The 16,947-nt window shown below is 40.3% G+C and overlaps 1 protein-coding gene across 2 annotated transcripts in view; it reads left to right on the top strand.

The window, feature by feature from the left end:
- Nucleotides 1-771: 771 nt before the first annotated feature.
- rnaseh2b (ribonuclease H2 subunit B) overlaps nt 772-16,947 on the top strand; it is a 32,871-nt gene continuing 16,695 nt past the window's right edge. For both annotated transcript variants that reach the window (XM_033032803.1, XM_033032802.1), the window contains exons 1-7: nt 772-927; nt 5,646-5,717; nt 10,082-10,189; nt 11,248-11,324; nt 13,129-13,246; nt 14,244-14,308; nt 16,359-16,464. In XM_033032803.1, the coding sequence (XP_032888694.1) occupies nt 864-927; nt 5,646-5,717; nt 10,082-10,189; nt 11,248-11,324; nt 13,129-13,246; nt 14,244-14,308; nt 16,359-16,464 (610 nt within the window). In that variant the 5' untranslated portion in view covers nt 772-863. The remainder of the gene's footprint in view (nt 928-5,645; nt 5,718-10,081; nt 10,190-11,247; nt 11,325-13,128; nt 13,247-14,243; nt 14,309-16,358; nt 16,465-16,947) is intronic.

Raw genomic sequence — 16,947 nt, 5'->3', positions numbered from 1 at the left:
GTGATTCCAGTGGAAAGGGGTAGGGATAGTCTGAAGAAAGGTCTTGACTCCTCTTGATTAATACAGGTGTCAGAGTTTATGGGGAGAGCAGAAGAATGGGGTTGGGAGGGAGAAATAGATCAGCCATACTTGAATGGCGGAGTAGACTTGATGGGCCGAATGGCCTAATTCTACTCCTATCACATGACATTATGATGTCCCGAAATGTCACCTATTCCTTTTCTCCAGAGCTGCTGCCTGACCCTCTGACTTATTCAAGCTTTCTGTGTCTGTCTAGGGAGAGGAAGGTGTGATGGGAACAAGTTGGAGCTGGCAAAATTCTGTCCTTTTGTTGTTTTATTTTTAACGTCTTGCAAATTTTTATTGTGTAATGTTATATACAATTTACGTTTTGCGTGTCTACATGGATGCGATGCTGCTTCAAGCACGATTTGTACAAGTGCATCTGACGGTGAGTCTGAAGAAGGCTCTCGACCCGAAACGTCACCTATACATTTTCTCCAGAGATGCTGTCTGACCTACTGAGTTACTCCAACTTTTTGTGTCTATCGGTGTGAACCAGCATCTGCAGTTCCTTCCTACACATCCGCCAGTGAGCTCCGTCCTCTGGTTGCAGCGACTCCGCACTGGGCGCTCGCGGGGACAGCCCCTCACGGAGGAGCGCACCACAAAGACAAGGTGATGGGGATGGCACTTTACTCTCAGAGTAAAAAAGCAGAGCACGACTGTTCCCCTCCACACGGGCCTTGGTCGGATACGGATAGTGGTTACTCTTGCATTAATTGGCTGTGGCCATGCTCCCCCCGCCCCCACGGTGACGAGTCGCTGCGCCAGTGACCCTCCTGCTGACGCCGCGCCGCAAGATGCCCGGCAAGAAGAGCCGCGCGCGGGAGTCGCCCTCCACCCAGTGGGTGCTGCTCGCTCCAGGTGAGGGGCGCGCGCGGGTGGCAGCAGATCCACGAGCCGCCCTCCCGGTGCACGGGCAGCGCCCGCCCGCCCCGCACGCTCACTCACTCTCGCCTCACGAGGCTGAAGCCCTGTTCCGTCAACGCGCGTGCGCGGCGCTGGGGCATGCGCCGTGAAGCCGAAAGTCGTTGCTCGTCTTGTCCGCGCCCCGGAGGCGGAGAGTTCGGTTTAGTTTAGTTCAGAGATACAGCGCGGAAACAGGCTCACCGAGTCCGCACCGACCAGCGATCCCCGCACACTAACGCCACTCTACACACAACCAGGGACAATTTACAATGTTTACGGAAACTAATTAACCTACGTCTTTGGAGTGTGGGTGGAAACCGCGGCATCGGAGAAACCCCACGCAGGTCACGGAGATAGACACAAAAGGCTGGAGTAACTCAGCGGGTCAGACACCATCTCTGGAGAAAAGATGACGTTTCAGGGTCGAGAGCCTTGGCCTTCAATCAGGGGAGAATTACAAACACTACTGACAAGGGCCCATAGTCAGGATCGAACCCGGGTATCTGGCGCTGTAAGGCAGCAACTCTATCGCTGCGCCACCGTGCCGCCCTTAACAGTGGCGGTGTCCCACCCTGACCAAAGGAACCGCACTCCCAGAGCTATTATTCTCCAATGCCCAAAGTTTAAGGGGTCCCGACTCGAAACGTCCCCTGCCCACGTACTCCAGAAGTGCTGCATGACCTGCGGGTCACTCTGGCACTTTTTTTACGCTGGGATCTCTGATTTTATTAGTTGGATGTTGATGGATTGGTTAGTGAATTTGCAGACACCAAAATTGGAGACTGAGGCAGTTCTTCAAAGTATATTATCTAAATGGTGGCCGACTAGGAAAAGGGGAGATGCAGCGAGACCTGGGTGTCATGGTACACCAGTCATTGAAAGTGGGCATGCAGGTGCAGCAGGCAGTGAAGAAAGCGAATGGTATGTTAGCTTTCATAGCAAAAGGATTTGAGTATAGGAGCAGGGAGGTTCTACTGCAGTTGTACAGGGTCTTGGTGAGACCACACCTGGAGTATTGCGTACAGTTTTGGTCTCCAAATCTGAGGAAGGACATTATTGCCATAGAGGGAGTGCAGAGAAGGTTCACCAGACTGATTCCTGGGATGTCAGGACTGTCTTATGAAGAAAGACTGGATAGACTTGGTTTATACTCTCTAGAATTTAGGAGATTGAGAGGGGATCTTATAGAAACTTACGAAATTCTTAAGGGGTTGGACAGGCTAGATGCAGGAAGATTGCTCCCGATGTTGGGGAAGTCCAGGACAAGGGGTCACAGCTTAAGGATAAGGGGGAAATCCTTTAAAACCGAGATGAGAAGAACTTTTTTCACACAGAGAGTTGTGAATCTCTGGAACTCCCTGCCACAGAGGGTAGTCGAGGCCAGTTCATTGGCTATATTTAAGAGGGAGTTAGATGTGGCCCTTGTGGCTAAGGGGATCAGAGGGTATGGAGAGAAGGCAGGTACGGGATACTGAGTTGGATGATCAGCCATGATCATATTGAATGGCGGTGCAGGCTCGAAGGGCCGAATGGCCTACTCCTGCACCTAATTTCTATGTTTCTATGTTTCTATATTTGGGGATATAGATTAGCAACAGAAATGGGCGGTGAAATGGCATATGAAATTGACGCCAAGCACTTGTGAAGTGTTGTGCTTTGGTAGGTCGAATGTAATGGAAAGTATGTTTGTAATCTTGGGGTCCAAGTCCCTGAAAGCAGCAACATGAGTAGAAAGAGTGGTAAAGAAGACATGTTTGCAATCATTTATAGGGACATTGAGTATCAGAGTTATTAAGTCATGTTGTGAGTATTTTGTGCAATTGCTGGCTGCAATGCACCATTACAGATTTTGTTTTAGCATATTTAATCAGATTTAACTAACCCAAGAGATCCCAAATATGCCCACAACTCTCAATGCTGTGTATCAAGAATAAATTAAAATAATTTCAAGTCTGACCCCCCCCCTTCCCATTTTTCTTTCCATGTCCACTCTCTGCCCGGCCCCACTTATCCGTTCCATTATTCACAGTTATATGTTACATAAACAGTAATGAAAACATTATGAGAACATAATAGCAGGAGTTGGCCACATTGCTCCCCCCCCCCCGGTTATTCAATATAATCATAGTTCCCTTAGTTCCCATTTCTCTGATCTTTCAAACTTTTGTCAACTTCACCTAGTGATCGGATCACTACAATTCTTGAGTATTCCAGAGATTCATTAACCTCTACAACATAATCCTCTGCATCTTAGTTTTTAATAACTGCTCTCTAATCTTGTAACTGATCCCTTCTTTGAAATTTGCCCTTGAGTGAAAATATACTGCCATCTACACTGTCATACTGTCAAAAGATCTTGCATCACCCCTCGTTCTGCTAAACCACAAAGATTATAGAAACATAGAAAATAGGTTCAGGAGTAGGCCATTCGGCCCTTCGACATTCAATATGATCATGGCTGATCATCCAACTCAGTAGCCTGTACCAGCCTTCCCTCCATACCACTTGATCCCTTTAGCAACAAGGGCCACATCTATCTCCCTCTTAAATATAGCCAATTAACTGGCCTCAACTACCTTCTGTGGCAGAGAATTCCACAGATTCACCACTCTGTGAAAAATGTTTTTCTCATCTCGGTCCTAAAAGACTTCCCCCTTATCCTTAAGCTGTGACCCCTTGTTCTGGACTTTCCCAACATCGGGAACAATGTTCCTGCATCTAGCCTGTCCAACCCCTTAAGAATTTTTTTTGTAAGTTTCTATAAGATCCCCCCTCAATCTTCTAAATTCTAGCTAGTACAAGCCGAGTCTATCCAGTCTTTCTTCATATAAAAGTCCTGACATCCCAGGAATCAGTCTGGTGAACCTTCTCTGTACTCCCTCTATGGCAAGAATGTCTTTCCTCAGATTAGCAATACTCCAGGTTGCTGCTTATGATAGGATCGCCTCCTCATTCCGGGAATTGGACGAGTGAATCTCTCTTGGTCTGCATCTAATGCCAATATATCTCAACTCTATCTCATCAAAAGTTTAATCAAATTTGTTTAACACGACTTGCTCTTATCAAAGCCATGCTAGTTGTCTTAATTTTTCCACAGATTATTATTATTCCTGTCCCAAATCTATATTTTTCAAACCTTTCCTGCCATTGAGGTTAAACTGACTGGCACACAAAAGCTTGAAATGTATGGTGGTACCGAAATATGAAAGGAAAAAGTTGGGTATGAACAACTGAGGAGTAATATTTAATCAATAACTGGATGCAGAGATGTAACCTGTTGAATGATTGTTTAACCAAGAAATCTAATGCATTGAATACTGCAACTAAAATGAGGGAAACCAAAAGGAGCTTCTTCAGTCCCATATGTACAGATGGCTTCAACTAAGATACATCATAGAATTCAGCCCTTGAGAGATTTGGGATCAGACTTGGAATGAATGGTTATTTATTTTAATTTATTCTTGATACAAAGTATTGAAAGTAGTGGGCATATTTGGGATCTCTTGGGTTTTGTTAATTCTGACCTGATATGCTAAAAGTTAAAACCTCCCATTTGTTCTACAGTGTTTCCTTGCTTAGAAAGATTGTGGGGAAACATGCCTGAAGAATTGTGATCATTACATTATCACTGGGGTGCTGCAACATGGAAAGTGGATTTGAGATTATATCTTCATCAGTTACCACTTGTGCATTTGACATTGCTGCAGAAAGCCTTGTCTGCGTGGTTGATTGTGCTTGAAACCTAAACAATTTCAAATTAAATAAAGTGAACATGTTCGAAATGAACAGTTATCACCTCTACTCCATAAAAAGGGAGCCAGACTATCCAGCCTTTCCTCACAACCGAACAAATGGATTTTTCCGCAGAGTAATAACTAAACTATGCACATTGCTCCAGCTTTACTGCACACTCCAGCTAAAATTATTGTAAATTAATATACTCTCCCATTTGTTTTGTTTAATATATGCCTGGACTTATTCTATGCATTTGTCCTCCATTCTGTTTCTCTGCCCCTCTTTTTCTTCTGTTCCCCTCTGGTTTCCTCTCGGAATATCCTTAGTGCAGCTTTGCATCATATTTTATTTAATAACTCTTTCATCTATGGCACTTTGAAATGTTTTATTAATGCAAATAGTTATGCTTGTGTAAATAGTCGTGTAAATGCTAATTTTGTGACTCAACCCACTGTGAAGCAGACAGGCCTCACATTTCTGGTTCCTTTCTATTGATGTACATACCAAGCCCCTTTGTATTAGTGCACAATAACATTGCAACCTTCTGCAAGGCAAGGAAGCAGGTTGAAATTGTTGGCGTGCAGAAAAGGCATTTGGAACATGAGGACCAATTTAGCATATAAGTGGTCTGTTGTCTTATAAGTGAGCACAACATCATGTCTCCTGCACAGAAAGCTTAAATCATGTTTCCCGATCCAGCTTGTTAATATTTGCCTTTGTTCCTTTAGCTTTTCTGTTTTATAATACAATCAAAAATAACTGAAAACGCTGGGGAAAAATAAATTGAGTTAATGTTTCAGATTGAAGGATCTTGAATGTGAAATGTAAATTTGTTTTTCTTTCCACATATCCTGTGTGCCTCCTGCATTTTTTGTGCAATATTGTCTATTGTCTGTTGTCTCTCTGTGTTTTAAAATAATCTTTTTGATTTACCTCAGAGTCTGTTGTTGATACACCAGAGAAGATTAATTCTGGTCCTGTTTTTACAAGACTTCGCAATCCTAAAACGGGTAAGTATCAGTGGGTGATGAATGGTTATATAAACTGCACTATGTTTGCTAATAATAGTATTATTGTTTGGTCGTACTCGTTAAACTCTGTCACCTTGGGAATGTTAAAGTCTAGAGGGCATACCTTTAAGGTCAGAGGGGAAATGTTTAAAAGTGTGGACTGAGTTTTTTAACAAGGAGGAGTGGGTGCTTGGAACGTGATGCTAGGGTTGGTAATCGTGGAGGCAGATCCGATAGTGGAGGAAGAAACCCTCACCACATTCAGAAAGGGCCAGGATGTATACTTGAAGATCCATCACCTGCTAGACCATGGATTGAATGCTGGAATTAAAGTTGGATAGCTCTTTTATTGAAGTTTCTTGTGCTGCAAATTTCCCATAATTCTATTCTTTTGTGACATCTGAACTATCTGCTATTATCTGACTTCTCCATTTAAGTATACATAACACAATAAATTTCAGAGTGTAAAAACGGAACTGAAATTTGTAGAACACGAATGTCTTCAGTACTTACTAAAAGCTGAATGTCTATTTGATTGGTCTCGCATCATAAAAGGTTTGCCTGACCACAAGAGTCTCTTTTTTAGAGGGTACAGATTGGACAGTAGAGCATAATTCGAAGAAGGGTTTCGGCCCGAAACGTCGCCTATTTCCTTCGCTCCATAGATGCTGCTGCACCCGCTGAGTTCCTCCAGCAATTTTGTGTACCTTCGATATTCCAGCATCTGCAGTTCCCTTTTGAACAGAACATAATTCTTTGTCAACTGGATTCTCTCCCGTTGTCATTGAAACTATGTCTAACAATTTTGTTCAGAAACACGAGCAAATCTTTGGAGCTTCATTTACTTTAATGATCGATACATGTCAATTAGTGATGATTCGCATATTGGGTCTCTCTTGTTTCTTCTCCCTGTGTTCTCTGCTCACCTTGCTACCTTGATATTCCCACTGCTGAAGGTACAACACTCCTTCCTCTCAAGCTAGCTGACGTTGGTCCACTGTGCCCCTTCTAAAAATCTGGTGTCAGCATATCTTTCCACAAAAACTTCTAACTCTTATTGTAGCAAATAGCCATATATTCCCCAGGCTCCCTTTTCTCTTAACCAACTGTCACCTCCCAAACTCCGCCAATCCTTCCAAGAACAACTTATTTGAATCCCTTTAACAATGTTTCTAAGCTCTGCCTTAATATCAAAATGATTCTCATCACAGTCAAATGTCATTTTATGTCACTATTCCAGTGCACTTCCTGGCTGCCCACCCACCTTCTGCCTTTTATAAACCTGATGTGGTTTAGAACAATGTCCTTTGATGCATAAGGCCCATTCATTATTGGAAGGGCTCAGGGTGCTGGCACAGACTGGAATGAATTGGGGATTGGGCTCCATGTCTGTTCCATAATGATTCAATAATCACCTGTATTTGCTTACCAGCTTATAATTAAACAATGCCTAAATTTAAAAATCTTACTCGATTCAAATATCTTGCTGGGTTTGCCCTTCCTTCTCTCAGCAGCCTGGGAAATCAGTCCACTGATGGTCAGAGGCAAACTGGCTGCCATGCCAATTTCTAATGGTATGGTTTAGTTACATTTGACATCTGTCATCAATGAAATCAATCCAGAAAGATCTGTCAGATACTTTTCCTTTTGGTCACTATAGGTGGATAAACTATTCTGTACAGTATGCTGAAGTATAAAAGTAAAATTTAAAAGTAGAGCCAGTTCTGACATTCAAATATAGGATCGTGGAAAATTAGAAGCAGAAGACCATTTTGTCTCCTGTGCCTGTTCCACAATTTAATGAGCTTGCAGCTAATCTTTTACCTCGGGATTTTTTCCTGTACAAACTAATAGTGTCTATAACTTCTCTTGCTAACCGTGCTTTGACCAATTTTCATGTTTGTCTTTTATGCCTTAAATAGAAGTATTTGTTGTAAACTTAATTCATTTAAATGTTGGCCATTGCATGTTTGCTATCATATATTTTAATATAGTTCTGCAATCTATCAAACAATTAATGACTCAGCTTGTAGTTTGTCTTATTTATATTTAAGATCTTTGTGTTTGGGTAGCTGGGGCACGTACTATAACACTATTTAAGAGACATTTGGATAAGTACATGAATAACGAAAGTTTAAGGGGATATGGGCCAATCGCGGGCAGAACGGACTAACTTAGATGGAGTATCCTGGTCGGCATGGGCTGAAGGCCCTGTTTCTGTGCAGTGTGACTAATGAATTAAATCACTTTCTGTTTTCAAGTAGAATTTCTACTTTATTAAATCACTCTTCCTTAAAAAACCCTTAATTTCAAGAATATTTAATACTATACACTGTTCGCTCATTGGTTACTCAGCATAGATCTCATAAGCCGTCTTGTGTAAACTCAATGAATTTGTCCTTCACTTGGCTTCTAATTTAATTTATGCCATCAACGTATCAATTACAGTTCCCTCATTATTGTAATACCATGGTACATGTTCCTTTAATTGTACAATCCATTATCAGGGGCCAATACAGCTCCCATCAATGCTGCTTTGTGTTTATTGGATCCATCCAAACGGTTCTACTTGGTTTTCTGAGCGAAGGTTCTTCCTCTCCACAGCTTTTATTCAATTTCTTATTATTAGGGCTGCCACTCCTCCTCCTCCATCTTCCCCATCTCTTGAATAAGTTAAATATTGTGGAATTTTGAATTCGAGGCCTGGGTCTCTTTGTAGCTACACCTCCACAAATACTATTTGATCATGCCCGTTTATTTCTATTTATGCTCTTCAGCACTGATCTTGTTTTTGAATATTGTCTTTTTATCTGTTTCTCCTGGCTGCAATTGAAGCTAGTATACAGTGTTTGATGCTTGGTACCTTTCTAACATATTCTAGTTTTTATTCACCATCCTATTTCTGTTATTTTCTATGAATTTCCTCATTTTGTCATCTGAATCCTCCTATGCCCCATCTGTACCCAGAGCTGCCAAGTAGTGCGGATTTGTTTTCCTATTTGTCAATTTTTTGTGCCCGATTATTTGGCGGCCAATCAACCGCTGTCTCTATGGGGGTTGCGTCCAATCACCGACCAGCTTCCCGTAAAATTCCCGTCCAATCAACAAATCTGTCTCCTCCCGCCCAATCAGCCGCTGTCTCCAAGGGCATTGCGTCCAATCACATATTGCGCTTTCACTCGACGGCCAATCAGACGCAGTTTCCGAGGGCCGTTGCGACCAATCACTGACGAGCTTCCCTTACTGAAGCAGACGATGGCTGCTGCCAACACAGTGAGAGCGATGCAAGAAAGCAGCTATTACATATAATACACAATAAACTGTATCACAAAATGCAAACAAGTTATGCATTCTTGTACTCTTACATGGGTATGATTGCACACAATTTTTTTTTTTTATTCCAGCATAATGGCAACATGTAAAAATACTGATTTTTCTCATCAAAATACTGATTTTCAGGTACTAGAATACTGAAATGCTCTGACAAAAATTGGCAGCTTTGTTTACCCCATAATATTTGAATGTGGATCACAAGATGAACCTTTTTTTCCCATGGGAGTTAATTCCATAGATCTACCATATAAATATTCCAAATGTCTCCGAATGCCCTGGCTCTCATTTTATGTTAGTATTTAAAGGCTAGTTTTAATAGGATAAATTTGGGTACTGCCAACTTTGCAGACTTAATGAATAACATGTGATAAATTAATGCAGCAAGTTGGCATTTAATTTTGATACCACAAAACCTTGGAAAGAGCAATGACTGCATCAGGATTTCTCAAATTTTTGAAGTCATTTGCTAGTTGGAACAGAAACATTGTGTTGAAATGGTTCTTATATGCCAGGCTTGAAAGCTCAAGGCCATTAGTAACAATGCCAAACAGTGTACAGAGTTTGCCGAGTATGGTACATATATTTCTATACTGCATACAGATCCGTGAAGAAGCCCACTGCCATTAGTTAAACAATCAGATTTCTATCCCACCATTCTCTTTACATCCACCCTCTGACAAATAATCCCTTGCAATCTGACCTCTGCAATCCTTGCCTTCAGCTGCAAGTATATAACAAATTTCTAATTCTCTGCTTTACCTAAAACCTCTTCTTGGCTCCGTCAGATTCTTTTGATGATTATCTTAATTCTGTTCATTGACTTCAAATATTACTTCTGTTTCTGTCTCTACTGATGCTGTCAGACTTTGTGCTTCCATCATTTTCAGTTTTTAATTTTGGTGTCGTCTTTGTCTGTTGATCTGTTTGCGAAAAGAATTATATTGGATTTGAGTCTTCCAATTTCTTCTGTTGTTGAACATATCGATTGAACAAAATTTTGAATGCACTTACATTTTCTCTATCTTATTCAGCAAATGGTGCCTTGTACCTTTTTAGTAGTGATTGCAAACAAGTTTATGAAGTGAAGGCTTTTGACGAAGACCATCATTCTTGGTTTATCGGTCAGTCTGTTCAGCGTGGTGAGTATTTTTACTAGGACACCATTTGTTATTCTGGTTACAGTGCACAATATATTTGTAAGAATAGTTGGACTGATTTAGATATTTGCTGTGCAATATTAAGACTAACCCGGCTTTCCGATTTAGTTGGTGCACAGAAGACTTAGTATCTTTGAAGCCAAGTTAAGTGCCTTACCATCCAGTCATTGACTTCATGTTTCCTATTATTGCAGCCAACATTTGTTTCCTTAAACAAAATGCCCATACAGAACTTTGAGCCGGGTTTCAAGAAATGTTCGGGCATTGTAACTTGCAGGATATTTTTGAACATTTTGTATAAAAGCACGCACATCATAAGGATTAGAAAAAATGCTCCTTTCCTAGCCCTTGGTTCCAAAGTGCTTTGCAGATATTCATTTGGTTTTGTATTTATTATAAATTTGCACAGAATAATGTACGGAAATTCTGCTAAATTTTTGGATATTATTTTAAACCACTATCTGCTTCACTCATGGCTTTTCCTGAATGATATTTGCTGCCCTTATCTTGTATGTGATTCCAATCCCACACCATCCTTTACCTTCTACAATGATTCATCGCGGTATTCTTTGTGTAAGGCAGGTCTGGTAGAGCAATAAATGGCAGTGATGCAAACATTCCTAGATTTTGTTTTAGCACATATAACACATGCAGCAATTGGATAAATGGTAGATGGATTACTGGCATCTATATTTCAACCATAAGCCAAGATCTCTGGCAGTAATAGAGCTGCTTACTACAATTCTGAATTAATACTAGTTTTTCTGGAGTGTAAGCTAGAGTTTCCAACTATTTCCAAAACAACAAGGGGTTGCAAATTGCAGTGTCATTTCTTGCATACAGAGTGGGTGATGTAAAGGGGCTCAGTTGTTTGTTGCTTTCCACAATTCTTGATCTCAAAGCAGCCATGCTGTGTAAACTTGCGTGTTTCAACAAGTTCTGGTATGTTAATTTACAAATGCATCTGGTTCCGGATGTGAGTAATTGAATGATAACCAATGATGAATAAACTTGTCTTAATTCCAATTCTTTCTTTCAAGATGGAAGGCTGATGTTTGTTACGCCCCTGGATCCACTGTTTCTGGTACTACCATACCTTATTAATGCCAGTGAAAAGGTAAGTTGTTTTCCTTTACTAGATAACTGCTTTGCTGACATTTGATTATGAAATGTGGAAAATAAGTAAATTAAGATAATAAGCCATAGGAGCAGTGTTAGGGTATTCAGCTCATCGAGTCCAACTCCCCCATTTGATCACAGCTGATCTATTTTTTAATTTCAACCCTATTCTGCCTTCCCCCCCATAACGTTAGACGCCCTAACTAATCAGGAACCTATCAATCTTTGCTTTAAAAATACGCGTCAGTGGCAAAGAATTTCATAGATTCACCACCCTCTGGCTAAAGAAATTCCTCCTCATCTCTATTTTAAAAATACGTCCTTTTATTCTGAGGATGTGCCCTTTAGACTCTCGAGTTCTAGACCAAGGGTTCCCAGCCTGGGGTAAATTTAGCCTACCCAGGGGGTACATTTGTTGATTCTGGATTTGTACATATTTTTTCTTATTGACTGACTGTTTTCTTCTGGTATACCGGTATCTGTTCATCATTAGTTGTTCATAAATAAGTGAAATAACATTGTTATGTGCTATTAAAGTTGCCAGGGGTAAACAGGACGAAAAAGGTTGGGAACCCCTGTTCTAGACTCCCATTACTGGAAACATCCTTTCCATGTCCACTCGGCCTTTCATTATAAATTAGTTGGCTTTACTATTGCATAAATTCCTTACAATTAGGTTGACTCCAGTTTTGTATACTGTAGTTCTCTCTGATAACCATCTTATTAGTAAAGAGATACTATCAACACTAGGGTTATTTAAAAAAAACAGTTTTTCGGTATGGAGAGGCTTCTCCAGATGTATTAGTTCATTTGGAGTTTTTGCCAGATGCACTTGGTTTAGTTTATTATTGTCTCGTGTACCATAGTACACTGAAAAGTTTTTGTTGTTATTTGTTCCAGAATCAGGGTTCACAGTTTAAGAATTTAGGCCATTTAGGACTGAGATGAGGAAAAACATTTTCACCCAGAGAGTTGCGAATCTGTGGAATTCACTGTCACATAATGCAGTGGAGGCCAATTCACTGGATATTTTCAAGAGATCGTTAGATATAGCTCTTAGGGCTAACGGAATTAAGCGATATGGGGAGACCATGTGACCAAGGTGAGACTGGTCCTTGATTATGATGGTGGATTATGCTTGTCTAAAAGCACCAGAAAATCTACTGTAACAAGAATAACTCAGACATGCGGATGATCAAATTGGCTACTGGTAGATCCAAGGGAGAATGTGTTAACTTACAGAGATGAGGCCTTTCAGCTTGAATTAGTGAGTTTAGCCAACTGAACTAGTCAGCCCAGAATGTCAAAAGCAGGGAAGATGCCAAAATTTGGTAGGATCCAAATAAGTTGACATTGAAATTTTTAATTGCGTTCAAGTTTCAAGTTTACATTTATTGTCACTGTACCAATTGGTACAGCAAGATTTGGGTTGCCATACAAATAAAAAGAACACAACACACGATAGAATTTAACATGGACATCCCCACACAGCAGAATCAACGTTTCCCACTGTGAGGGAAGGCAATAAAAGTTCAGTCATCTGCCTCTATGTTTACCCGTGGTCGGGCCTATTGAGGTCGCCGTAACGGCGGCCCGATGTTCGGGCCCTCGTGCCGGATGATGGAACTCCAGTGTCGGCAATTTAAGCAATTATTTGTGGAATGCATACTCTGTTCCACAATTGGAAGAAATTCACAGCCCACAACTATTAGTTTCTTGTTAAAATTGTTGAATTGCTTACCAGTTTTATTCTCCACCATTGCTTCTTTATCTTTTTTTTTTTAAATGTCCTTTTTCCCCAGCAAGGAAAATTTGAGCCAGCTGATCAGGTAATAAAGGATGAAGATTTTCCCGAATGCGCCAATGTACTGAAATGTTCGAGGACTTTGCAATCACTTCATTGTATCACTGATGAAAAAGGTAGTACACTGGAAACAAGAACTACTTTTAACTTCCTAAACCCCTCTCCTTTAACTGCACTGCAAGAATTTCAGTTACCTTTGTTGCTCTTTCCTCGTTCCAATGATGCATTTTGCGAAAATTTTCTATGATTATATCTAGTTCCCGATTTTGAAAGGTAAAAAAATTGTGACTTTAAGTTAAAAATCCATCCCCTTGTCAACATTGTCAAGATATTGCAACCTCTTGAAGCTTGACTGGGTTAGGCTCTGTTTGTGGTTTCATGTCTGGTCGTTGTGGTTTATTGTGATGCTTTATTGGAAAGACGGGTATACTCAATTTGATGCTGTGATGGGAACTGTTGTCTGGTATCATCTCTGAATGAACAGAAGCACTCTTGCTGCTGTGTCAGAAGCTGCAGGATCAACCCTCTCACTAGGGACCGGAGTACATAACCTAAAGTGACACTAGTCAATACTGGGAGGACGCTGTTCTGTCAGAGGATCTGTTTTACAGTGTAACAGCAAATGCAGCCTTATCTGTCCTTTGAGGAGGATACAGGAGATCCCACTAGTAAATCTCCCCATCTCGATTATTTTGTCAGATTGTCTAAACTTGATCACGTTGTTAGTGTGGGATTATGCTGTGCAGAAACTCCCAGCACGAATTTCATGAGGAATCAATCTTCATGGAGAAACTAGGACAGCCCAACAGCCTGTTAACACCTCTGGTACATAGGAAGAGGCAGAGAAGGAATCTATCAGAGAATAGAAAACTATTTGGAGGAACTATGTATTGAAGGCTAGTCACTCCTTGTGGCAAACATATTAAGTGTTCTGGGGGCAACCAGATATGTGGCAATGTTATGTCCTAAATTAAATGAAGAAACAACACTGAAGCAACACTCCCAGTTAGAATGATTTTCTTTTGTTAACATACTTTTGTATATTTGTTTATTTCTGTTATCCCTGACATGGGATATAATTTTACAGCCTTGTTTTGTCTTTTTATCCTTTAGAAATGGGTGATCGAAAGTTTTATAAGTATAACAGAGAGAAAACCCTTGTGTGGCTAAAAAAGAAGGTGATATATTTAATTTTATTTTATATTTCATAAAAGGTATAGACTTCCTAGCGGATTGTATCCCCACTCATCCACTGTCAAAAGTGAAGTCTAGGCCAAGAACTTTGGTGGTGATTCTGAGTATATGACCGGCAGTGAGGATTCTTTGTTAGCACTTGCAGAAATCACAGGCAACCCAGAAAATCAGTGACATTAGGAATTTAGTTTGTGTAAGAAAGAACTGCAGATGCTGGTTTAAATCGAAGGTAGACACAAAATGCTGGTAACTCAGCGAGACAGGCAGCATCTCTAGAGAGAAGGAATTTAGTTGTTTGCAAAGTTCTGTTTTAATGTTAGCACCCAATAGTGCTCCCAATTCTCCCTCAGCTCCGTGCCCCTCTCAGAACTTGCTGTTGATCACAAATAAAAAACTGCACAGGATTGTTTCTTGTCCTCTTTAATTTACACCAATGAATAGAGATTGAATTGAACAAAACTGAGGAATGAATTTGGTATTTTCTTGCTTGTGTTGTGGTTTGTTTCAATTAACATATTTGGCTCTGAGCTGTTTTTTTGTTGCAGTGTCCTCCATAATGTTTGCGACAAAGACCCATCATTTATTTATTTGTCTCTGTACTCCACAATTTGAGATTTGTAATTGAAAAATAAAATCACATGTGGCTAAAATGCACACTGTCAGATTTTATTCATTTTGGTTTCACCATGTAGAAATTACAGCTGTGTTTATACATAGTCCCCCCATTTCAGGGCACCATAATGTTTGGGATACATGGCTTCACAGTTTAAATGCCTCCCGAATGCAGGTATAAGAGAACTCTCAGCACCTAGTCTTTCCACCAGTTTTTCCATCACCTTTGGAAACGTTTATTGCTGTTTATCAACATGAGGACCAATGTTGTGCCAATGAAAGTCAAATAAGCCATTATGGGACTGAGAAACAAGAATAAAACCGTTAGAGACAACAGCCAAACCTTAGGCTTACCAAAATCAATTGTTTGGAACATCATTAAGAAGAAAGAGCACTGGTGAGCTTACTAATTGCAAAGGGATTGGCAGGCCAAGGAAGACCTCCACAGCTGATGACAGAAGAATTCTCTCTATAATAAAGAAAAATCCCCAAACACTCTGTCTGCAGAAGACTTCATGAACAGAAATGCAGAGGCTACACTGCAAGATGCAAACCACTGGTTAGCTGCAAAAATAGGATGGCCAGGTTACAGTTTGCCAAGAAGTACTTAAAAGATCAACCACAGTTCTAGAAAAAACCCTCATTTGTGCTGTTGTAAGGAAATGCTGCACTGTGGTGGCTCCATCTTTCAAATTAGTCAAATTCCCATCTTCCCCCTTGGGTGATCATGAAAGTTCCCAATCCTATGTTCTGAAAAAGAGCTGGGTATTTCTCCTGGCTGCCAGTATTATTTGGCCATCTAATTACTCTTTCTGGACACTTGTGAACAGATGAAGGACATGGTCTCACATTTTATAGAGTGTCTCAGGAAGTTCCAAACTGTTTGCATCTAATGATGAACGAAGTGTAGATACTAGTAATCTAGTAAACTAGTAATGCAAAAAACATGGCAACCGATTTGTGTATAGCATCGTATAGCAAATAGAAATATGATAGTACCCAGATGATCAGTTTTTGTTATTTGATTGGGAGATAAATATTAGTCAAGATTTCGGGAACAATGTCCCTCCCGTCAAAAATATATGGTCGCTGATTTGCAATGTTATAATAAGTCAAGCATTAAGAACTTTCAGTCCTCCAGAACTGGAAAAGACCAAGACTTCATTGACCCGAGGCACTGCCTTAAACAGTAGCATCATCCAAATGATAACAATCTTTAAATAGTTCATTGTTTTTAAAGCACTTTATGAACAGCTGTGATTGTGCATATTGTTACATAAGGGCAAAAATATAACATTTGGGTCATTGTGTATGCAGAGTTTGTTTAAACCTTTTCAATCCTTTAGACTTGGTACTAACTTGCACAATATTTTGTAGATCAGTAATTTTTTTTTCATCCGTTGTGTTTCTTGTTTTAAATAGGCTGAACAGACTGTAAAGGCGCTAAAGTGTGCTGGTGTTTCTGTCGGCGGAGGTGTTCAGTCCAGTGTGTTGGTTAGGAGTAAACAAGTTGCAGAAGCAACAGAAGGTTTGTCCACACTTTTACAATCTAGTTGGGTATTTACTTTGCAGGTTATTTTCTTTGGTTCGATTGAGCAATGAAAAAGTGCATTGATGAAATTGGAATCCAGATCTCGCTATATATTTTTCTGATCAGTGAATACGTAATTTGACATGTGATCTTACTATTTGTATTTTTGTGAACATTCATCTTTTTATGTGTTTGCTGATAAATTGGTCAGCCAAAAGGTGGACTGGTGGTGTTTGTGGAGATTTAGTTGTTTGGTAATGGTATTTAATTATCTGCTAAAATGTTACATGTCTAAACTTGGCCATGATGATATCAGCATTATTGTAATTAGAGCAGCTTCTGACGTCGTTATCTCAGCTAACTTGTTTACAAGCAAGACCAACCAAGAATGAGAAGCTCCAAAAGGACAAATGGCCAGCAGCATCCTATCACATTTTGTAAGGAAAGCAGGGCAAGTCTGGCTGGAGATCAATAAAATTC

The sequence above is a fragment of the Amblyraja radiata genome, chromosome 14, assembly GCF_010909765.2.
Source record: "Amblyraja radiata isolate CabotCenter1 chromosome 14, sAmbRad1.1.pri, whole genome shotgun sequence".
NCBI lineage: Eukaryota > Metazoa > Chordata > Chondrichthyes > Rajiformes > Rajidae > Amblyraja > Amblyraja radiata.
This window is presented reverse-complemented; position numbering and strand designations above follow the sequence as displayed.